Consider the following 23856-nt stretch of genomic DNA (forward strand, 5'->3'; position numbering starts at 1 on the left):
AATGAGGAGGAAATATGGACCACAGTAATGACTCTCAACCCTGTGGGGTTCTAATCCTGAGAGCATGGAAGAGTTAAGATTATCTTTAAGGACCCCAACAGTTCTTCCAGCTATAAATGAAAACTCAATTCTTGGGCTTCCCTGGTGGCGCAGTGGTTGAGAGTCCGCCTGCCAATGCAGAAGATGCCGGTTCGTGCCCCGGTGCGGGAAGATCCCACATGCCGCGGACAGGCTGGTCCCGTGAGCCATGGCCGCTGAGCCTGCGCATCCGGAGCCTGTGCTCCGCAACGGGAGAGGCCACGACAGTGAGAGGCCCGCGTACCGCAAAATAAATAAAACAAAACAAAACAAAACAAACTCAATTCTTGAGAGGAGAACAGTGCCACCTGCTGGTTTCACTTTGCACTTGGAAAATCCAAATACCTGCCAACGCAATGCCATGCAATTTGGTATTTATTAAGCGCCGACTCTGTTCAAGGTGTTGTAATGCACCTCCCAAGACACACCAGAATGAGCTCCTTTCCATATGAAGGTCACAGTCTAGAGGGTACAACTGACGCATATATAAAGCCCTTTGATCCAAGGTGGGCAGTATATGGTCCCAGTGGGATTCTATGGGAAAAAGAGGCGGAAAGCCTGGGGCCAGGGCCAGCTTCATGGGCTTGTGACCTTGAAAGTCACACAAGGCTCTGTGCTTAGCAGGGCCCTGCCTTGATTTCATGCTCTGCTATCGCTGTCTTGAAATTCTTAATAATTTTTGAACAAGGGACCATATATTTTCATTTTGCCCTGGGTCCTACAAATTATGTAGCCAGTCTGGCCTTGTGGAAATCTTGAAGAAGTTACTCTGTGAGCTGAGTTTGGAGAACAGGGCAGCAGTGGAGTAGAGGAAGAAACCTATTCTACCAAAGGGAAGGGGAGAGAGAGGGGCGTTTGATGTTAGATGGATTCAGGCTCGCGGCAGGGAAGACGTCCAAGGACAGTCCAGCAGCTGGAACTCAGAAGACAGGCCAGGGTTGGAGCTCTGAGGCCACAGACTTTCAGGTGGGTGAGTAGGTGGAACCAAGGGTCCTGGGGTGCCCTGAGGGGAGTGCAAAAAAAGACAGAGCTGCATGGCTGGGCCTGGGCTTTCAGGTCAACCTAGGTCCTTGGCTTCTAGGACTCCTGCCTTGTGGAGTGGTAGAGGAAGTTCTTGAGGGCAGGGCTGGAAAGGCCCTTGAGCCCTAACTCCCCATGTGATGTGCTATGAAACTCCTCTTAGCCTCTTTACAAGTGGCTTCCTGCTTCAACATCTTCACGGGGCAGTGAGCTCAAACTCTCCTCGGGCAGGTACTCATGTCGAGGACATTTCCTATCAATTTGCTCTCTGCGTTCCTCAGCCAGGATCCACTCTCAGGGGCCATGCCAGGCTTTGAACAAGCTTCTCTTTTCCCATCATTATGGGTTTCAGCTTGCTGATGGCAGAGGACAGAACTTAGCCAAGACTTTGGGGAGCCTAAGAGCAAAGCCCATTTCACCCCCTTGGGAAATGTCAGCTTCTTCTTTTTCACGGGGGTTTCCATGTTCTAGGGGAAGAGTGTCACGGGAAACGAACTTAGAGTTCAAAGGAAGACCCAGAGGGGTGAGAGCTCTCAACCCACATTTCAGACCAGTTCTCCCCATTCAGCACCCCCAGGGGCTGGTACAAGTAGCTGGCACCTCTGAGATCTGCCTCATTGTTCCGAAAGCCCGAGCCAGGACCCTCCCTGTAGAGCGTGGACTTGGCAGAGGGTGGGAAGGCTGGGCAGGGATGAATTTTGATTTGGTCCCTGGGCTCCAAGCAAAGAAACTACTTTCTTGGCTGGCTTATCGCCCAGTCGATCCCAGGAGTTCTGCCTGGAGTTGTCTTCGGAAAGTTTTGTTTTGTGTCCTGTGGTTGCCCCTGGGCCTGGGGTGCAACTTTGCTTGAGGTGGAGGGATAGTTAGTAGGGTAACTTATCCCCAGAGGCAACAGGTGGTCCCCAGGGCAGGGACAGGGACTCAGGGACGCTGGCTGCTTCTGAACCCCCATTCCTCCTCCGGAAAGGGTCACAAATGTAAGCTATCTTCTCCATCGCACGTGTGGTCCTTTCCTCTGTGTATGGGGGGCGAAGTACACTGGAGCACCTCCCTCTGTGTGGAGGTGGGTCATACAGATCAGACTCTGCCTTGGATAGGACAGCAGAGCAATCTCTGACCCTCAGGACTGCATTTTACTGGGCCTGTGAGAGAAATGCCTGGGTAGACAGTTTAGATGGCAAGACCTGACCACCACACCAGGGACCTAACCAGCCACCAGAGTTGTGGACCAGAGACCAAACAGCCCGCATGGGTACCGTGCCTGGCTCCAGCCATAGGAAGAATAAGGAGGGTTAGGGCTTTGTATCGCAGGCTGAAACCCAGTGCTCCAGGGCGGGGCCCCATGCTCCAGAAGGGACTCAGTGCTCTGAGTGGGATCCAGTCTTCCACGTAAGACCTGGTACATCAGGGCAAGCCGGCCATGCCTCAGGAGCCCACTGCCCCTTGCCCGGATGTGTGAAACTATGGATTTCCTCTTCTAGGGGAGACACAGCTGCCGGGAGGGGAAATGCTCCAGGCTTGGAATTTCGCACACTTTTCAGAGTGTGTGGAACTGTGTGCAAGACACAAGAGAGATGGAGAAAGACAAAGATGGAGGGATAGGGGTGCACAAATAGGAGGGATTTACAGAGGTACTGAGGGAGGGAGAGTGTGTGATTGATGTAGAGAGTGAACCAGAAGCAAAGACAGGGAAAGCCACACTCCCGACTGGACACAAAGGGAGCGTCACTCAGGTCGTGTCTTCCTAGCTGGAAAAGGATGAGTGAGTGACCCGTGTTAGACCCACAGGGACGGGTTTCCAGGGCGAGAGGCTTCTGCTGCTCGGGCTGCAGCCTTCAATTCCGCAGCACAGGGGCAGAGGGCAGGGCCCAGGACCCAGAAAACCGGCCGGGGATCAGGGCCAGCCTCCAGGCCGCACCTACTACGTCTGGATGAAGAGGTGGAAGTTGGTGCGTGTAAATTCGTGATGGATGCTTTGCAGGAGCGCATCGGCATCGGCGGCGGGCGCAGAGGCACCCGGAGGCCCGGACCGCACGCTGTACTCCGGGGTGTAGGTGAAGGAGAAGGCGCTGGGGTAGAAGAGGCCGTCGGCACGCACGAGGCTCACGGGCACTGTGATGGGTGTGCGCAGCCAGCGCCAGTCGCTGCCGAAGGCGGCTATGTCTGGTACCACGCACACTAGGGACCGCGGGCTCCTGGGGGTGGGGCATCGAGGTCAGGGCTGCAGTGATAGTGATGACATGCATCCCCCCACCCCTAACCTGCTTCGTTCCCTGGGACCCATGGGAGTCCCCCCTCCTCATACCTGAACATGGTTTCGGCCTCCACTTCCCCGAACCAAACCTTGAGCCCCGCGTGGAGGTTTTCACCGTGGAGCTCCAGTGTTGCCACATCGCCCCCGCCACTCAGCTGGGGGAGGGTGAGACCAGGCTGTGTGGGAGAAGCGGTGGCCGAGAGCCCGCAGCCCTCCCTCACCTGCATTCCCACCCTCCAGCGCAGGCGGTATCCACGCCCGCCAGCGCCCCCCAGCGCCCGATTCACCTCGAGGGTGCTGATGAGGGGCACCGGAGTGACAGGCTCCCGGGTACACGCCAGGCTGGTGCTGAAGGAGAATTCCACTGACTCGGTGCCGATGATGGTCCAGCAAGAGCTGTCGTTGAGCACCGCCTTGTTCGCCTCCTTGGGGCAGGGGGAGGCCTGCGGGGAGATCCAAGGGGATGGGGCAGAAGCCGCGGATGGTGGCTGTCAGCGTGTCCATCCAGCGCAGTGCAGAGGCTTCCGCGTTCCTAGCGTTCCGGTCCTCGGCTCTGCGGTTTACCTGCCTTGTGAGCTTGGACAAAACGCTTAAGTTCTCTCTAGAGTTAAATCAGCTCGCTGGACTAGCTGGTTTCTAAAGGTGTATTTTCTTAGAATTCTAGAATTCCATGTTTTTAAACATTGTGCAATTCTGTGCCCTAACATTCCAAAATTTAAAAATTCTTTGGGAGGGATTATTGCTCAATAATAATGTTATTTTCTACATGTTATGGTTTTCTCTCTTATGATAATATAATCGTTTATTTATATTTATAGTAATATATTATTACTATGATAATAATAGTAATTTTCCACAATTCTGTCTTAACATTCTACGATTCTAATAGTCTTTGCTCAATAATAATACTATTACTTATTATTATTTTAACTTACATTCTACAAGTTTACATCACAACATTCTATGACTTTAATAGCCTTTGGGAAGGAGTATTGCTCAACACCATTATCACTATTTTGTCTACATTCTCTGATTCTGTCCCGATAGTCTACGATTCTAACGTTCCACGGGAGGCAGTATTGCTCAGTAAGTAGCAGCCGTGATGCTGATGGTGACCTTACGTTCTACGTTCTCTGCATTCTGACTTTCTGGGACGCCTTGGTGCTGATATTCTCCGCTTCTCACCTGAAACTGCACCACCTTCTCTGTGGCGAGACATAAGTAGGTGCCACCCCCTCCTGGAGGACCACCTGGGAACTGGAATGCACACTTATGCAGCTGGGAGATGGGCTCATCCACGTCGAGGAGCGCACACTGTTTAGCTACTTTGCGGATGATCTACAGCAAAAGGGTGGGAGGAAGCGTGGCAGCAAGTTGCCTGGGTGCCCACAGGCTTCCCTTCTCTCTTTCTTCGATAGCCAGGCAGGACACTGGCATATTCCCCCCACGCCAGCTCACAAAGCACTGAGTATCCCAAGTGAGGATCGGTGTCATCATGCTTTGGGCTCTCACTCTGCAGCGCTGCGCTTGTGGGTCACACCTTCTGTGTGGATCTGGGGGGACCCCTCCAGCTGTGCCCTTCCTTCCCATACCATTGGAGGTAGTGTGATGCCCGTGACTGTGCAGATCAGCTGCACCAGGGAGCCGTAGTGGACATAGCCCTCTCGAGGCGGGAAGTCTCCCTGGGAACAGTGTTCATCAGCTGGGAGTAAAAAGAAGGAGGGAAGGAAGGAGGGTTTCAGGGGTTCCAAGCTTCTGCCGCAAATCCCACCCTTCTTGCCTCTAGCTCCACCTCACATTGCGCATGGGTCTTATGGGCAAGGTTGGCACACAGGAAGGCAGCTAAGGCTGAAGATTCTCAGCCTGGAGATGTCATTTGTGGCCATCCTTGTGAATGTCTGCCTCCTGGGGTGGGGGCTGAGTTGAGGGAAGGGGCTGGACACTGGAGTCTGAATAGCTTGGATCAGTCACCAACTCACTGGGACCTTTGGCAAGTCTTTTTGTGTTTCTGAGCCTCTGTTCCATGGGGCAAATTTTACTTTCCTTGAGGAGTTGTGAAGATTTAAAAAGGGAATGCATGTGAAGTGCCCAGCCCCAGGCCTGCTGGTGGGATTACCCAGGTGGAGAGTGAAGGCAGCCCACTGGCGTGCACTGGCCACGAAGTCCCCATCCTCCACAGAGAGGTAGCGCGTGGAGACCGTCTGGGAGCGCAGGCGGTTGAAGAGGGAGACCTTTGAGCCCGAGGATATGCACACTGTGAGGGGAGGTGGAATCAGTGCCCCTGCCTGGCTTGGTCCCTTGGACTTGCCAGGTAAGTTCCCATCCTCTGTCCCCTGAGCCAGTCTGGCTCAAATTCCCAGACACACTGGGCATTCATATGTCACCACTATTTATCTAGCACCTGCTGTAATCCTGCTTCTGTACCTTTGTCTGTTTCTTTTTGCTGCCTGGGCATCCTTCAGTTCAATAAACAGAATTTTATCAAGTAGTTACTAAGTGCCTACTTGGTGGCTGGCACTGTGCTGGGTACTGGGTGCCAAAGGGTGAATTAGACCCAGTTTTGCTCTAGAGGAGTTCACAGTCTCAGAGAGGAGACAGGGAATAAATATAAAATTTCCATATGCTATAGTGAGGGCTGGCTGGGTTAAGGAGGGCTTCCTGGAGGAGGTTATACTCTCAGCTGGGAAGCATGAAGTAGGTAGGAGTTGCTCAGGGGGCTGCATAAGCAAAGGCTGCGTGGTGTGAAACAGCAGTACATTTCTAGGGCTTGACATTGATCTCGTCTAGCCTTTTAACACAGGCTCAGAGCAGCCACTTTGTTTTCTAATTGGATTTTGACCACCTGGGGAGAAAGCACTGGGTCATCGCCCTCTCTCCCCTCACAGCGCTAGGCATACTGTCGGTGCACAATGTATACTTAACCCAAGTTCCTGTCCATTGCATGATGATGCTAGCTAATGCTTATTGTGTTTCAGGTACTGTTTTAAATGCTTAAAATGTGTTAGCTCTTTTGCTTCTCTTAACAACCCTCAGAGGCAGATAATATTATCTCTACTCAAGAGAACAACTCCCTCTAGATCACACAGCTAGCCAGTGGCAGAGCCAGGATTGAAACCCAGGCCGCCGGGCTTCAGAATCTGCGCTCGAAACCATCACACTGTACCACTTTACTCCTCCCTGGCCCTTTCCTGACACCAAGGGCCAGCCAGAGCACTGCCTGGATCTGAGACATTCTTCAAGGTTTTTAACAGACAGTAAGGTGTAGGGGTGGGAGCTGGGCTTCACAGTCACATTGACTCAAGTTCAAACCCTGGGTGGGCCATTTTCTAGCTGGGAAAACTTAGGCAACTCACCTGAAGGTGACAGGCCCAAATATTTCTTTTCCTCCTTTCTTCCTTCCTTCCTCCTTCCCTCCCTCTCTCTCTCTCTTTCTTTCTTTCTTCCTTTCTTTTCTGGCCACGCTGCATGGCATGGGGGATCTTAGTTCCCTGACCACGGATTGTACCTGCGTGCCCTGCAGTGGAAGCGCTGAGTTTTAACCACTGGACCGTCAGGGAAGTCCCAGGCCCAGATATTTCTTAAATGAATGCATGAATGTTCCAAACCTCATTTTCCTCATGGACGACTCACCTTACAAGGATGAGCATCAAACAGGGTGATGTATGTATATACCTGCCAAGAAAGTCCCCCGTCCCCTACTTCTCCCTTCCATCTTCCAGCGAGGGTAGCAGTGATGTTGTCATTGTCATTCAGGCTTTGTTTCCTCATATATTCAAAACCATCAGCCCTGGGATTTGTCACTTGGCATCCAGGGCAGTACTTATCTCAAACTGTCTCTTTGATCAGCTGTGTGTGTGTCTCTCTCCTCTGCTAGACTGTCCATTCCTCCAGAACAGATACTTGCATATACATCAGGCACTGGATAAATATTTTTAACTGAATTTCCCCTGCCCTTTCATTATCACTTTTTTTTTTTTTTTTTTTTTGCAGTACGCGGGCCTCTCACTGTTGCGGCCTCTCCCGTTGCGGAGCACAGGCTCCGGACGCGCAGGCCCAGCGGCCATGGCTCATGGGCCCAGCCGCTCCGCGGCATGTGGGATCTTCCCGGACCGGGGCACGAACCCGTGTCCCCTACATCGGCAGGCGGACTCTCAACCACTGCGCCACCACGGAAGCCCTTATTATCACTTTTAATCCGTCTTTGGCTCAGCACCTGCCGGCCATTTTGGGGACCCCCCCAACCTCAAGTCGGCCTCTGTCCCCTTCCCTCTGCTCTTGCCTCTCCAACTTTTCCCATTCCCCGACCTAAGCCACACCTACTTACCCAGACCCCGCCCCCTTCCGGCTCAAACTCCACCTCTCCCACTCTGACCCCACCCCTACAATCCAGGCATCTCACGGGGCACCTCCCCGCCCCGCCCAGCGGCCAGGCTCCACCCCGCTCACGGTCGGTGTTTTTCAGCGACTGCTTCTTCTGCGAGGGCTTGGAGATGACCTTGATGAGGCGGCTGTGGAAAGTGCCCAGCTCTCGCCCCCCTCGGAGCACTAGCCGCAGCACCAGCCGGAAGTGCTTCCTCTTGTCTGCGTCCGAGATGTACAGGGTCTTGGCGCAACCGAATTCCTACAGGGTTGGCGGAGATGGGGTCGTCTCACCCCAGCCCTCAGTCCCTGGATGAACGGACTTTCCCCAGTTATCTGACGTCCGCCCCGTCGGACGTGACACGAAGCTGCACGTCCAAGCTCTTGGGCTCACCCTCAAGGCAGAACCCCGGTCTCTCGGCATCCTCACCTATCTTTTGGCTTCTGCAGGGGAGTAAAGGAGCCCCCCTGCACCAAAGAGAGAGGCAAGGATGGGAGCAAGAATCGAACCCCCTTCCCATGCGCTCTCACCCTGGAGTCCGGCTGCTCTTCGAAATTCAACTTCTGCGTCTCGGCAGCGCTGCCGGACGCGCCGTCCAGTCCCATGTAACCGCAGACGATGGGCCCGGTCTCCCCTGCCTGGTGGGCTGGAAAGGGACGCGAGCGGGCTCTGGAAGGACTCAAGTGTCAGGCAAGCTTAGTTCTCGCCGCCAGAGGGCGCGTTGAGACTGCGACTGAGAACGGCCCCGCTCCCGAGCCCTACTGAGGGTCCCCTTACAGAGGGTGGCGCCCGGCATCCCTGGAGTCCGCCCTCACCTTGGCCCTGCACTGGCTTCACCCTCCATCCGGGACCTGCGAGGTAGACACAGGGCGGGGGGCAGAAGAACCTGCGGAGACATGTAAGCGCTGGACTCGTGTATCCATCTCCACTTGACTGTCCTGTAGGCGTCTCAAAGGTAGCAAAGACCAGACAGAATCCTTGATTCCGCCCCCCCCCCACATCTTTCTCACCGCTCTCCCCAGGCCTCTCCATGACTGTGAACCCCATGAACACCCGAATCTTTCTTTCTTTCACATTCCTCATTCAGTCCATCCATAAGTCCTATCCACTCCCTTTAAAACATATCCAGAATCCGCTGACTTCTCACCACCTCCACCTTAGTCCCTACTGCCATGGCTTTTTGCCTGGACCTCTGCATCAGCCTTCCAACTGGTCTCTCTGCTTCCACTCCTACCCGCTTCAACCTGTTTTTCACACAGCAGCCAGAATGTGTTTTTAAAAAAATTTTTTTAGACTATGTTACTCATCTTCTTAAAATCCTCCAGCGGTTTAAATTCAAAGTCCTCACATGATCCAGCCCCTGCTTGCCTCTCCAACTTTACTTCCTGCAATGCCCACCTCTTTCTCTAATCCCAGCCACTCTGACTTCTTTTGTCCTGGAACAGGCCAAGCTAGCACTGTGTCAAGGTCTTTGTGTTTTCTGTTCCTTCTAATTGGAACACGCTTCCCTGTGATCTTCTCATGTCTGGCTCCATTTTCACATTCAAGTCTTAGTTCAGATGTCACCTCCTTAAAGGGTCTTTCTACCACCTTGACCTTGCTAGCTAAAGTACATCCCCGCTCCTCAGTTTCTATCACCTTTCCTGGTTCAATTTCCCTTCTAGCTCTCACCACAATCTGGAAGCCTCTTGTTTACTGATTTGTGAGGAGTTTATTGTCTGTCTCTCCCACACGACAGTGAAGATGCCAGGAGTGCAGGGACCATAGCTGTCTTGTTCAACTGTATGCCTGGTGCCCAGCAGTGCCAGAGAGCCTGACACATGATAAGCACTCAGTAGGTAGTTGTGGAATGAAAGAATGAATGAATGGGTGAATGAGGGAGTGAATGGGGACTAGAGATTCACAGGGAGGTTCTGCTATAAACCGAAGTCAGGGCTGATGGTGGCTGAAGGAAAAGGCCCCTGATTGGCCAATAGCTGAGCCCTGAGTCCTCTCCAGGTTCTAAAAGACACTAAAAAGGGAGGGGCACACAGGGCAGAAGGTCGGGTCGCAGGGAACTTGGAGGGCCACTGAGGGACCTACCGCTTCTCATTTCCATATGATTTCTGGGCCACCTTGGCGTGCAGGATCCGCACCGTCTGCTCGCACTGTTGCTGTAGGCACTGGCGCACACCTTCCCTCAGGACCGCGGCGGGCTCTGGGGATGACCTGGGAGTGGGGACAGACCGGCCGCCCGCAGCAGGGAGCGTCAAGGGGCGAGGTGGCATAGCGCGCCCGAAAGGGGCAGGTGGAATGCAATGAATGGGAGGAAGGGACTGTTCTAGGTCTGCCCCCTCGGGGTCAAAGAGAAGAAGCCTTAGGCAAGGGAGGGGACTTGGGTGCAAGCTGTGGGCTAAATATTTGGGTTGCGTGGTGCTCACTGAGGTCTGCCTGGAGCCCACCCGGGACCACCCAGGCGCCATTCCGCAGGTCTGGCTCCACTCCCATTGCAGCCTGGAGCACTGGGGAGAGGCCCCAGAGCCACAAAGGCCCCGCTTGTGCCGGTCTTGTGATGGAGGCAGAGTTTGTGAGGGCGCCTGGCTTCCCTGCACCCTAGGGGGACCCACCCCGGTGCAGTCTTGATGGGGGGGAGCTTTGCTGGACCCCTGGACCAGAGTGCTCTCTTGCCTACCTGCGGATGCCTGGGAAAATGGACGGGCCCCCAAACTGTGTGCCCAGGATCCTGGGGGAATATTTTCGTCTTTTCCAGGTTAAAGCAACACTCTCAGCCCCCTTTCTCCCAAGAGAAGGTGCCTGTTGCTGTCTTAGCTTTCCTTCTCCTGATTACAGGGCCTCCATCGGCCCTGTGGAGTGGGCCAGTTAGAGCCTAGGGGCCTGGTGGCGTCTCCGCCTGGGAGTTTTGATGGGTGAGGGTGATGGGGCCAAGACCTAAGTAACTGCAGAGACCGTGGAAAGGCGTCGGTGATGGCGGAATTTGAGGGACTACCAGGTGGGGCCTGGGAAGAGCAATGAACCCTGAGGCTACCCTCTTCGCAGGATCAGAGTGCGGGACCCTCTCCCCACGCCTGGTGGGGACGGCGGGGGATAAGAGCCAGGCCGCGCCCTCGGAAGCGGAGCCAAGCAGCCGGCGGCCGAGCCAGGCCCCGCTCCGCCCCTTGGGGCTCTCCCCGGGGAAGGGCCTCGGAGGCTTCCAACGCATTCCAGCTGCGGAGAGCGTAGCCGCCCAGCCTCCAACCGTAGCCCGATTCCGGGCCCGCAGCTGGCGTCTGCGGCTCCAGGGGTGGCGGGAGCAGGGGGCGCCGCGCTGGCCCCGCCCCAGCCCTTGGAGGAAGGGGAGTCGCTCCCTACCAGTGGGAGGGGTCGCGGCCCGCGTTCCCCCTCCCCACCCGCCAGCCCCCGGGTTAAATGCGGCCGCCGCCTCCGCTCGCTCCAGCTGCCTGGCCGTCCGCACCTCGGGCACGCTTCCTGCGCCGTTACCTGGTCCAACTGCCCGGGAGGCTCCGCCCGTCGGCTCCGCTCTGCGGCCGCGCCTCCGAGCTGTCCGGCAGGCTTAGGTGAGTCAGAGGGCCTGGGTGCGCTGAGGGGTCTGCGGGGAGCAGGCACCCAGCCAGACCAGGCGACCATATTTAAGCGCGGCTGCACCGCCTACGATGCCCCCGTCCGACCTGCTGTGCCCTTCCCCACCTATGTAGGGTCCTTTACAAATTGAGGCCCCACCAGCACGGCCGCCAAAATGGAGAGGGGGGGACTTTTTCCCTGACCTCCTCCCTCCAGGAACCTCCCCCCCCCCCCCCCAACTCTTGAGGAATTATTCGCAGACCTCTCCTCCCTCAAGAGTCCACTTTCCCCACCCTAAGGGCATTTCTTCTTAAAGCTGTGATTAACCGCCTCAGAGGCGCTCCGGTTTCTAGTGTCAGCTTTGTCACCTTGCCACGTTGCTGTGTGACCTAGGCAAGACATTACCCTCTCTGGTCCTGCTTTCTTCCTCTGTAGAATGAGGGGTTGGAAAGGTGATGAACTTTGAGGCAAGGACTATTTCGACTTTCTAGGATTGGGTGGAGGTGGGGTGCCAGGCGAGATGTTGGCTCAGGCCAAGAGCAAGATAAGGGGAAACTTAATCAAGGTTTGGGGGCTCAGGCTTCTGCAGGTAGGAACGGATGGGAGGCAGCGAAGGCCCCTGTGCCTTTACCCTCATACTCCGCAAGGGTGCTCGCCTGCCTAGACTGTGGCCCAAGCTGGAGAAGGCATTCCACACCCTCCCACCTCCAGCTGGCACATCTGGCTTAGTCACCCTCCCACGATGGGTCCTGCCAGAGGGATTTTTGTTCCTCTACCAGGCCTGAAAGGCTAAGACGGTGAGGATCCAGGATGGGAAGGGCGCCTGTCGCTCCCTCCAGGCACCCGACCTTGCTCAGAATAGGACCATTCACGGAATTGGGGAGGGGGCGGGGCTGCGGTTGGATTACGGTCAGCTGGCCCCCTCTGCCAAGAAACAGAAACAGAAAAATGGCTAACACAGCTTCAGCAGGGGGTGCGGGGGTGGGAGGGGGGTAGGGACCCCAGGGAGCGAATGGAAGGAAAAGAGGTGACGCCTAGGGGCCAGGTTGCCAGACAGCTCAGAAGGGAGAAGCGAAGCCAGGAGTCCTAGGTTCCTTTGCAGCTCGGCGGGACACCTTTTGGGCCTCACTTTTCCCATCTGTATAATGGGAGTCCTTCATGACTCTCAAGGGGCGTCGCCAAGGGCCGCGGGAAAGTGAGCGCTCACCTGCCCCCACAGGGTCCATGGCTGCGCTCCGAGGCCCGGGCCGGCTCGCGTCCGGGGCCCGTCCAATGCCACTGTCCCCGGAACCCTGCGCACTTCTGATCTTTGGCCCTAGCGCCGGATATATTCTGCCCGGGCCTTATCTCCAAGGCCCTGGGGCTCCCAGCCCCCTATTTGCTTTGGGCAGGGGCACCTGCTGGGCAGATGTGGGCTTCCCACGGCCACCTAGCCAACACAGCCAGACGCGCGAAGGCGCCCCCTGGCGGCCTCTCCTGAGAGCTGGCGGGAAGGGGCGGTGCCAAGTCGCGACTTCATTTGCATGGAGGGTTTAGGCCAACGCGATGCAGGCCTGCATTGGGGCGGTGACTGTTTGGCTGTGGGGTGGGTTGGGGGGTGGGCGGGAGGACAGTCACACTGAGGCGCCTTGTGTGCAGAGAGGAGGGGGTGCGGTGGAGAATCGTTTCCCTCTGCAAAGGTTCACGCGGGCTGGTTCTCGGAACCCCGCAGGCGTAGGATTATATCCTGGTGCAGCCACTTTCTTGCCGCGCGACTTTGGGTACTAGCGCTGAAGTTTTCTGAGCCTGTTTCCTCATCTGTGCAATGGGGACAACAACAGCCTTAGACCCATAGAATTGTCGAGAGGGTTCAATGAATGCCACGATGCATGAAAAACGTTTAACATCGTGGCTGGCATTAAGGAAAGGCTTTCCCTTTTTATTTTATTTTATTTTTAATATTTATTTATATATTTAGCTGTACCGGGTCTTAGTTGTGGCATTCAGGATCTAGTTCCCTGACAAGGGATCAGACCCAGGCCCCCTGAATTGGGAGCGTGGAGTCTTACCCACTGGACCACCAGGGAAGTCCACCGTGTCCCCTGCATCGGCAGGCAGATTCTCAACCACTGTGCCACCAGGGAAGCCCTAAATTCTGTATCTTTTTAATCTACTTTCTATGTATTTACTATTCTGCAGTTCTGCAAAGCAGAATTCCTTGTGTTTCCAGCAATCTCACCGTGATGAAATTTTTTTATTACGAAAAATTTCAACATACACAAAACTAGAGAGATTAGTAAAATAAACCCATGACCCTCCTTCCCCTCAAAATGCCCATCACCTAGAATAAGAACTCTGCACATTCTACTGCTTTGCTATTTTCCTTCCTCCCTTCAGGCTCTGATACCCCTGTTCTCTGTTCCCCGAGGGCGATGAGGGGGCGTCTATGCTCGCAGCTGCCCATGTTCCTGCTCCTTCTCCAGCCCTGGGAAACCCAGCTCCAGTTCGCAGGTGAGCCAGAGCCCAGCCCTCAGAAGCAGGGGGAGGGGAGCAAAAGAGGTTCTCCATCTGCAGCCAACTGCCTGCTGGGGAGAGCAAAACAAGAGCTTTGGAACCATAGGGCTTGGGTTCGAGTTCACAGCTTCAACTCTCTGGGCCTCAGTTTTCCCATCTGTAGGATGTGGCTTGGAGGTACCCAAGTTGGGCTCATGCAGAACTGTCCAGTTGGTGTTTAATTTTTTTAAGTTAATTGAAAAAAATCAGGAGATTTCACATAAAAACCCTAATTTCGTGCTTCTCTTGAAAAGACCCAAGATCTGCCAACATGGGGTTGGCAGATCTCACGGCTGCAAGGCAACATTTGTCTGGAGCTGCCCACTTTATGAGCTATAGAGGCTCTCTGGGTCCTCCGTCCTAACCCATCCCATTCACTCATTTATTTATATTTATTTATATTGCCTGCCTAACTCCTGTAGGCATTTGAGTTTGCGACGTCCCCTCGCCCTCCTCCCAAGTGGATAACACCTCCTCAATGTAGCCCTCAGAGCTGTAGGATAGAGATTTGGTGCAGTCTCCCAGTCCAGGCCCTCCTCAAACGCTGCGTGAGTGGATGGAGCTAACCTGCATTTGCTAGGTTAAGACTGTGCTGGGCGCTGTTACACCGTGAGAGCACCATTCCGCCCTGGGTTTCTGTGGGCTTCTCCCGGGAGGTGAGGCTTGGCTAACCTAGGAAAGTCCTCCCTGATCTCCTCGCAGGTCCCAGGTGCCGTACTGGGCCCCTGGATTTGGTGTTCGTGATTGACAGCTCGCGCAGTGTGCGCCCCTTCGAGTTCCAGACGATGCGGCAGTTCCTGGTGAGCCTCCTCCGCAGCTTGGACGTGGGGCCCAACGCCACGCGCGTCGGCGTGATCCAGTATTCGAGTCAAGTGCAGAGCGTCTTCCCGCTCGGAACCTTCTCACGCCGCGAGGATATGGAGCGCGCCATCCGCACTCTAGTGCCACTGGCGCAGGGCACCATGACCGGACTGGCAATCCAGTACGCCATGAACGTGGCCTTCAGTGTGGCCGAGGGCGCGCGCCCGCCGGAGGCGCGCGTGCCGCGCGTCGCTGTAATCGTGACCGACGGGCGGCCCCAGGATCGCGTGGCCGAAGTGGCGGCGCAGGCGCGCGCCCGCGGCATCGAGATCTACGCCGTGGGGGTTCAGCGCGCTGACGTGGCCTCCCTGCGCGCCATGGCGTCCCCCCCGCTGGACGAGCACGTCTTCCTCGTCGAGTCCTTCGACCGTATCCAGGAATTTGGCCTTCAGTTCCAGCGCCGGCTGTGTCGTGAGTGAGGGGAGCGCTGGAGCGAGACTCGAACTCTCCAACCGCTCCGATTCTCATTCCCACCACAGTGAATTCTATCCCCCTCCCGGCTGGCCCCGCCCACGCCATCTTTAGCCCCTCCCAACAGGCCGTGGAGTTGCCCTGGCCTACCGCGGGTTGTGTGGAATTCCAGCTCTGCCCATTTTTGCTCAAGGCTTCGCCCACAAGGAGCAACGTTTAGCGTGCCCGCGTACCTTGATGAGCTGTTGTGGTTTACCATAGGCTTAATGTCTAACTCCAAAACCGCCTCTCTACACAAGAAGCATCACCCCTCAAGGCTGAGAGCCATCGCCCACTCGGGCGTCAAGCCCCGCCCGCTTGGGGATGACCCCTCCCCCTCTCGTTTTAGCTCCTCCCATAATGCTGCAAGATCTGTTCTCGTCACACCTTGAGTTAATAATGCCGCTTACCTTGATTTAGCATCTCTCTTCTTCCTCTACTTTACACCGTGTAGTCCTCCCTTATCCCACTGACACCTCTGGCCCCGTGCTCCTGTCTTCCGAGCCTATTCACAGGGGCCACTGAGGACCTATACTTTCCCTAAGTCCTTCCACCTGTATTGGCCCCTCTCAACCAAATCATATTCCATCTAAAGACATCCTTGAGCATGGGGTCTGCTCTGACCGCATTCAGCTCTCTCTTCTTGGAGGGTTCTCCCCATCTGTCCCCTGCTGATTCTACTCTTGTATGTCCTCAGGAAAGGACCTGTGTGCCGAGGGGGGACACGGCTGCCAGCACCAATGTGTCAGCTCCCCCGGCACGTTCCACTGTGCCTGCAACCCCGGCTACCGGCTAGCAGCAGATGACAAGAGCTGTTTGGGTGAGAGCTACCCCCACCCTCCAGTCTCACTGCTCCTGAGCCTTCTGTGGCCCCCCATTGGCCTAGCATCAGTACAATGAGTCTGGAAGGGCCTTTGGAGGTCAAAGTCCAGCTCCCTCACTTTACAAGTCTAGGAAAGGGAAGGTGTTGCTTGGGGTCATGTAAGTCCTTGGTGGGACCGGGACTAGAAATCTTGACCTCACAGAGGTCATACAGTTAATACAGTTAAGTGTATTTTCTATAGCCTTGTCTCCCCCCTCTTTCAGGCTCATCTCCTACCTGGCTTCAAAACAGCTCCCAAACTTGTGTAATTTCACAGGCATATCCTTACTGTTTCTGTTACTTGACAGAGTTGGGGTCTCCATACATCTCCTACATTCCCCACCCCCATATACGCTGCTCATTCCTGCTTCTGCATCTCAGTTCTTTCCGGGCTGCTCACCTGGGCTGCTCTTGCCGCTCCTCTTTGCAGCTGCAGATCTCTCAAGGCCTGGTTCTTCATTTTTGCTTTCTGAAAAGCTATGACACACAATGCCTTGCTTATACAGTTAGGATTTTTCCCCCTGTGTATATATGTCCAGTCCTTTGATCATGACGGCAGCTGCCATTTACTGTATGCCAGGTTAGCATCAGACATTAAGCTAGGAGCGTTACATGCATCATCTCTCAAGCTCAGCACATTCTGGAAAAAGAGATCCTGTGTTTCCAATAACCCAGATGTCAGCTGGGGTCTTCTTGTTTCTGGGGCTTAGAAAAGGCTGGCGTGAAGGCCCATTTGATGACCTGTGAACATTCAAAAGCCTTCCCAAGATCTCCAGGAATTCCCCAAGTGCTTACATTCTGTGGTCACCTCTAGCTCTGAGCTTCTGCTGAATTCAATTTATGGGTCCTCGCGCAGTTTCTCAGTCCACACACGCTGTTCTTGTCCTGGATGTAAATCAGCCTCTTCCTTGGATGACACGCTTGTACACACAAGGGCATGTATATGTTAAGTCGTGCATACATCTATTTTACTAAAGATGGGGGGTGGACAGAGGTGTGACTTACATCTAAGTGAAGTCAAACATACACACAGAAAAGGAAGCACCCATTATTTATAATTGGATATTAGGCACCCTTGATCCCGAAAGTCCTCAGTCACCCCTCTAAGGGGATTTTCCATTGGCAAACTCAACCCACAGTAAATCATCTCCACACCATCTCTCTTGTCCTTTTTTTCCTCTCTCCACTCCCCATCTCTTTTCTAGGAACCCCACATTCTCACACTTTTATGCAGGGCATCTCACCTCTCCAGCCCCTATTCCCCAGCTCAGCTCTAGGCCATATTTGCACATCAAAACCATGAAGATACTCAGCGGGGCAATAGTTCACCCTCCTCAGAAGGCAGTTCTGTTCTCTTCCATTATATCCCCATTTTGCAGATGGGGAAATAGAGGCTCAGACAGGTAAAGTGGCAGAGCCTCACTAACTCTGGTCCTCCTCTGTGAGTTAGTGAACATTTTGAGGGCAGGGGTCCTGTCTTCTACAACTGTGGACTCCCATTCTTATGCCTGGCTCAGTCATGGGCCCACTGGGATACATCTGGAGCTTGAATTGGGAGGGCTGCTTTGGCTCAGTAGGAAGGGGGCCTTTGCTTGGAGGAATTACAGAAGCCTGGGTACCACCCCAGACTTATTAAGTCAGGATTTTGGGGGGTTGGGGTCCAGGCATAGGTATTTTTAAAAAGCTCCCCAGGTGGTTGTGCTGTCAGGGCTGACAAGGGCAGCCCCAGGGCATAGCCTGACCTCACCTCTTCCTCAGCCCTCGATCTGTGCACTGAAGGGACCCATGGCTGTGAGCATCACTGCGTCAGCTCCCCGGGCTTCTATTTCTGTCGCTGCCGAGCTGGCTTTGTACTCCAGCAGGACCAGAGGAGCTGCAGGGGTGAGCGAACCCCCCAATTAGCACCTGGACCAAGGTCTCTGATGGCTCCAGTCAGAAGTGACATCTTGCTGTCTCTTCCTTCCCACCAGCCGTTGACCACTGCAGCTTTGGGAACCACAGCTGCCAGCATGAGTGTGTTAGCACGTTTGGTGGGCCACGGTGCCGCTGCAGAGGGGGCTACAACTTGCTGCCCGACGGCAGGAGCTGTCAGGGTGAGGAGGGGTCTCCTGCATTTGTGCAGAGCGACGAGGGATCTTAGCTGGTGGAGTCCACCCTGACTCGTTCTGTCTTGTCTCTCCTTTAAGCCCAGGACCTTTGCAATGGCGTAGACCATGGGTGCGAGTTCCAGTGCGTGAGTGAGGGCTTCTCCTACCGCTGCCTGTGCCCTGAGCGGTGGCAGCTCCAGGCAGATGGCAAGAGCTGCAGCCGTGAGTTATGGGTGGGAGGGGGTTCTGTCTGCCTCTGACCCACTGCCCACATTCTGAGTATCCTTGACTCTGTCCTGTCCTTGCTGTGGCCCAAGAATGTGGTATGAGTGTGTGTGTGTGCGCTGGTGGTGGTCGAGTTGGAGGGTGTGCCATGCCCTGCCTCCATGTCTTTCCCCTCAATCTTCTACCCTGCTGCCAAGGTTAACTTCAAAAATACATATTTGATCACATTTCTCCCTTGCTCGAAAGCCTTCTGTGGCTCACCAGTGCTTACAAAATAAAGATCAAATGCCTTACCCCTGAGGTTTTCAAATGGCGGGTGTAACCACAGTGGATACACAAATGGTGGGTGTAACCACAGTGGATAACAAAATCAAATTAGTGGGTTAAAAACTAGAAGTTTTTTTTTAAAAAGAGAGAGAGAAAATAGAGTTTACTGCATGGATGTAGAAAGAGTAAGTATTGTTTCACGAAACTTAATTTTAATTATATGTGAGTATAAGTGCATCATGATGTATTGTTACATTATTATTATTAATTATTATTATTTATTTATTTATTTATTTATTATTATTATTTTTTTTTACTGTGGGTTGTGGTCAAATTTTTGAAACCACCGCCTTAGGTCATTATAATCTAGCTTGAGCCAACCCCATCAGCCTGTCTCCTGACAAACTTGAACATTTGAGCCATACTGGCCTGCCCATTCCCAAATGTGTCCAGGGCTCCCAGCTTCCATGCCTCCACACACATTGCCCCCAACATCTATAATGTCCCTTCATGCCTTGGAGAACTCCTACTCATCCCTGAAGATCAAATCGCATGACACCACCTCCATGCAGCCTTCCTCACTAACTCCAGGAAGAATGAATTACCCCTACCTTGCTCCCTGCAAGCCCCTCTATTCAAGCACTTTCCTTGATGGTAGCAAATGGCATGCCTCACTGCTCTGCTCTATCCTGATATCCTATGGGTCAGGATTATGTTTCATTTATTGGCGAACCTCCTTCAGGGCCTAGCAAGGTCCCTGTCTCAGAACAGGGGAGGCGATCTTGTAGAGTGATTAGGGGCTTGGGTTTTGGGGTCAGACAGACCTGGCTTCAAATCCTGGCTCAGCCACTACTAGTGGTGGAATCCAGAGCAAATAAATGACTTTATCCTTCAGAATCTCAGATTCTTAGAAAATGGGGATAATACCCAAGGTTATTGGGAGAATTGAGAAAAAATATATAAAGCACCTAGCCCAGTGCCTGGTACATGGTAAGCTGTCAAATAGTAATGTTTTTGTTTTTATTAATTATTGTTAGTAGTGGTAAAGTTTAGAATTCTGTCTGATACATAGTAGATGATCAATAAATGGTAGCTCTGGTGATGATGATGATTAAAAAGATGCTTTTAGCAGGCTTGTGGTAAGCGCTTAATAAATGGCAAAGATTATAACGACGCCACTGATGATAATAAATTATTATTAGTTAGCACAGTGCCTGGCATAGGGAGGACTTCACACATAGTATCTGTTAGACAATAAATGTTTGCGAGTGAATGAATGAGCAGGTGACTGCTGCCAGCCAAGGATCTGATCCCTTAATCCCAGCTCTTCTGCTCGGGTGGGTGTAGGGTGCCAGGAAGGCCACGTGGACCTGGTTCTGCTCGTCGATGGCTCCAAGAGCGTGCGTCCGCAGAACTTCGAGCTGGTGAAGCGCTTCGTGAACCAGATCGTGGACTTCCTGGACGTGTCCCCAGAAGGCACGCGCGTGGGGCTGGTGCAGTTCTCCAGCCGCGTGCGCACCGAGTTCCCACTGGGCCGCTACGGCACGGCGGCCGAGGTGAAGCAGGCGGTCCTGGCTGTGGAGTATATGGAGCGCGGCACCATGACCGGGCTTGCGCTGCGCCACATGGTGGAGCACAGCTTTTCAGAGGCGCAGGGCGCGCGGCCCCGGGCGCTCAACGTGCCCCGCGTGGGCCTGGTCTTCACCGACGGCCGCTCCCAGGATGACGTCTCAGTGTGGGCGGCGCGCGCCAAGGAGGAAGGTGGGCTTGGCGCGGGCCGCGCTGGCCTGAGGTTGGGTTGGATGCGGGGAGGCGGCTTTCCTGAGGCCTAGGGTGCCCCCTGAGTCCCTCGACGCTACAGGCATCGTCATGTACGCCGTGGGCGTAGGCAAGGCGGTGGAGGACGAGCTGCGAGAGATCGCCTCGGAGCCAGCGGAGCTGCACGTGTCCTACTCCCCCGACTTCAGCACCATGACGCACCTGCTGGAGAACCTCAAAGGCAGCATCTGCCCGGGTGAGCACATCGGTCTCGGGACCCCTCCCCTTCTCTCACTGCCTACCCTCCGAGATCTCCCGGTCCTATTCGTTCCCGCCCCCTTCGTTGAGTGACAGCCAGGGGATGGGCTCGCTGGACAGAGCCTCTTTACTCAAAGTGTGGTCCGTGGACCGGCGGCAGGGCTGTCACTTAGTGGTTTGTTAAAACTACAGCATTTCCAGCGCTCTCCAGACCTACCGAATACAGTTTTCCACTTTGACGAGACCCTCAGGGGATTAACATTATGTTAAAGTGTAAGAAGCCCTGGACTAAACCACCTGTTCCCCAAATTAGTGGGCGTTCAGAGTAATTTGGGGGAAATTTTTTCAAAGGCACGCCCAACTCAGCATTGGTGAGGAGAGCCACATCATAAGCCCTTTACCTTGTTGGAATTCAACTTTACAGACCTGGCAAAGTGGCAGGACTGGGTGTGTTTCAGGTACACAAAGATGTGTATTAAGTATATATATTTAATATATATTTATTTCCTTGATTTCCCCATCTGCAAAGTTAGGAGCCTTTCTGGAACTGTTATCAATACCATTGATAAACATGACATACAGACTAAGATATAACTTTTAAATCATAACAGCAACTCTGTATTGAAGGCCAAGTGCCAGGCATTGTTCTGTAATATTAAAAACGGCACACGTTTACAGAATTCAGTGAATCTAAGATACCATCCCTTGTGAGATTCGTTATTTTCTATACTGCTAAGAAAAAAAGGATGCCAAATTTAATTGTAAGGCAACTATTTGGATTTCAGAGATGTTGAAATGTATGAGGAAATAGACTCGGATCAGTGGGTCTTTTAAAAAATATTTATTTATTTTATTTTTGGCTGCGTGGGGCTCATGGGATCTTTTGTTGCAGCGCACAGGCTCTGTAGTTGTGGCACACGGGCTTATTCCCCCCCCTGCCCTGCGACATGTGGGATCTTAGTTCCCCCACCAGGGATCTAACCCCATGTCCCCTGCGTTGGAAGGGGGATTCTTAACCACTGGACCACCAGGGATCTAACCCCATGTCCCCTGCGTTGGAAGGGGGATTCTTAACCACTGGACCACCAGGGATCTAACCCCATGTCCCCTGCGTTGGAAGGGGGATTCTTAACCACTGGACCACCAGGGATCTAACCCCATGTCCCCTGCGTTGGAAGGGGGATTCTTAACCACTGGACCACCAGGGATCTAACCCCATGTCCCCTGCGTTGGAAGGGGGATTCTTAACCACTGGACCACCAGGGATCTAACCCCATGTCCCCTGCGTTGGAAGGGGGATTCTTAACCACTGGACCACCAGGGATCTAACCCCATGTCCCCTGCGTTGGAAGGGGGATTCTTAACCACTGGACCACCAGGGAAGTCCCCTGGATCAGTGGTTCTTAAGCATTAGTATGCATCGGACTCACCTGGAAGGTTTGGTAAAACACAAATTGCTGGCTCCAACCCCAGAGTTTCTGACTCAGTAGGTCTGGGGTGGAATCTGATCATTTGCATTTCTAATAACTTCCTAGGCGTTGCTGATGCTGCCGGTTCAGGGACCACACCTGGAGAACCATTGGCCTAGTTGAAATACCCTATAAAGTGTTTCCTTGCATCAGGAAATGCTCTAGATCTGCACCCTCCAATAAGGTAGCCACTAGCTACATACGCCCATTTAAATTAAATTACATTAAATTAAATAATTTAGTTCCTCAGGTGCACTAGCCACATTTCAAATGTTGAATAACCACCTGTGTCTTGTAGCTACCACACTGGACAAGGCAGATACAGAACATTTCCTTCAGTACATAAAGTTTCATCTGGACAGTGCTGCTGTGGACTCTTGCTACTCAAAGTGTGGTCCACAGACCAGCAGCAGCAGCATCACTTGGGAGTTTATTAGAGATGCAGTGTCTCAGCCCCTTCCCTGTTAAGAACAAGAATCTATATTTTAACAAGATCTGGTGATTCCAATGAGCATCAAGGTTTGAGAAACCTTCTAAGATGTGTACACACATACACACACGAAAATCACTCAATGCTGAGCACCGCCGGACGAAAAGGTGTTCTCATTGTATCCATTTTTACAGGTAAGGAAACTAAGGCTTAGAAAGGTTGAGGGGGTTTTCCAGTATCTCACAGCTACCTAGCTGGTACTCATCCCAGGACTGTCCGAATCTCAAACCCGAACACTCAACCAGGCCGGGTGGAGGGATATCGGAGAGCCTCAGCCAGGGCTGGTTGGTCCTCCTCCAGCTTCTCACTCCCCCACTCTCTGTGCCCGGCTGCCAGAGGAGGGCATCAGCGCGGGGACAGAGCTTCGGAGCCCCTGCGAGTGCGAAAGTCTTGTGGAGTTCCAGGGCCGCACGCTGGGGGCGCTCGAGAGTCTGTCGCAGAACCATATCCTTTGGGTCCAGGGGCGCGGGCTGGAGGGGAGAAGGGACCCCCGCGAGCCCCAGCGGCTTCCTTAACCGCTCACTGGCCCAGCTGACGGCGCGCCTGGAGGATGTGGAGAACCAACTGGCCACCCAGAAGTGAGGGCCGCGGGTGGCCCGGACCCGGGCAAGGGGGGCGGCCCCGCGGACTGGGCCCCCTCGTGCGCCTTCCGGGTGCTGGGGCCGGGCAGAAGCTGGGTCCCCCAGGCTTGGGCTGTCGGGGAGGAGGCGCTGGCGGGCTCCCAGCGCTGCGCTCGAGCTGGCCTCGCCTGGACCAGAAGCCGGACTGCGGGGGATCGTGGGAGGGGATGTGGGGGACGCGTGCTGCGCTCAGTTCTTTGTAGGATTTCTTTTTTTGTTTTCTTTTTCTTACAAAAAAAAAGAACAAAAAAATCTGGTTTCCACGGGGTCGGTGTGCGTGTCTTGCTGTGCCGCCAGGCGGAGGGGAGGCCAGACGGAGCGCGCTCCGGCGGCGCCCGGGCGGCGTCTCCTCGGAGAAAGGCGCATTGTGCGGGGGTCGGGCCGGGGGGCAGGGGACCGGGAGCTGCTTCCCCCCGCTTGTTTATTCAGCTGAGAACAGATGGCTCCTTATGCGGGCTGCGGGAAGGGAGGGGGCTCCACGGGTACCCTGGGGGTCTGGGCAAGTCTGCGCCCCTCCATCCCCCAGCGGATCGGGCACCTCGCTCTCTGGCCGTGCCTATCTCCTGGTGTCCCCGAGTCTGGCTCAAAAACTGTTCGAACTGGGCGGGGCGGGGGCGGGGGTGTTGGCGAGGAGCGGGAGGCAGTAATCGAATCCCCTAAAGGGACGGGAGCGGGGAGGATAGGTGAGTTTCGCCTGGATTTTATCT

General features: G+C 54.2%; 2 protein-coding genes across 2 annotated transcripts; one reads left to right on the forward strand and one right to left on the reverse strand.

Annotated features, from left to right (window-relative positions):
- Nucleotides 1-494: 494 nt before the first annotated feature.
- Nucleotides 495-12496, reverse strand: RBPJL (recombination signal binding protein for immunoglobulin kappa J region like). Its single transcript, XM_024746832.1, has 13 exons — nt 12478-12496; nt 11190-11298; nt 9795-9920; nt 8528-8598; nt 8243-8358; nt 7799-7973; nt 5469-5606; nt 4945-5054; nt 4538-4690; nt 3640-3795; nt 3404-3507; nt 3017-3293; nt 495-1081 (listed from the first exon to the last, which is right to left on the reverse strand). Exons 1-12 carry the CDS (start codon nt 12494-12496, stop codon nt 3020-3022), a joined length of 1551 nt encoding a protein of 516 aa, XP_024602600.1. The 3' UTR covers nt 495-1081; nt 3017-3019.
- On the forward strand, nt 11195-23378 carry MATN4 (matrilin 4). Its single transcript, XM_024746831.1, has 11 exons — nt 11195-11266; nt 13647-13760; nt 14505-15074; nt 15811-15933; nt 17734-17856; nt 17946-18068; nt 18162-18284; nt 19902-20315; nt 20416-20568; nt 22866-22973; nt 23053-23378. The coding sequence occupies exons 2-11, from the start codon at nt 13682-13684 to the stop codon at nt 23109-23111; spliced, it is 1875 nt and encodes a 624-aa protein (XP_024602599.1). The 5' UTR covers nt 11195-11266; nt 13647-13681; the 3' UTR covers nt 23112-23378.
- The last annotated feature ends 478 nt before the right edge of the window (nt 23379-23856 follow it).

This window comes from Neophocaena asiaeorientalis, unplaced genomic scaffold, assembly GCF_003031525.2.
Source record: "Neophocaena asiaeorientalis asiaeorientalis breed wild unplaced genomic scaffold, Neophocaena_asiaeorientalis_V1.1 scaffold132, whole genome shotgun sequence".
NCBI lineage: Eukaryota > Metazoa > Chordata > Mammalia > Artiodactyla > Phocoenidae > Neophocaena > Neophocaena asiaeorientalis.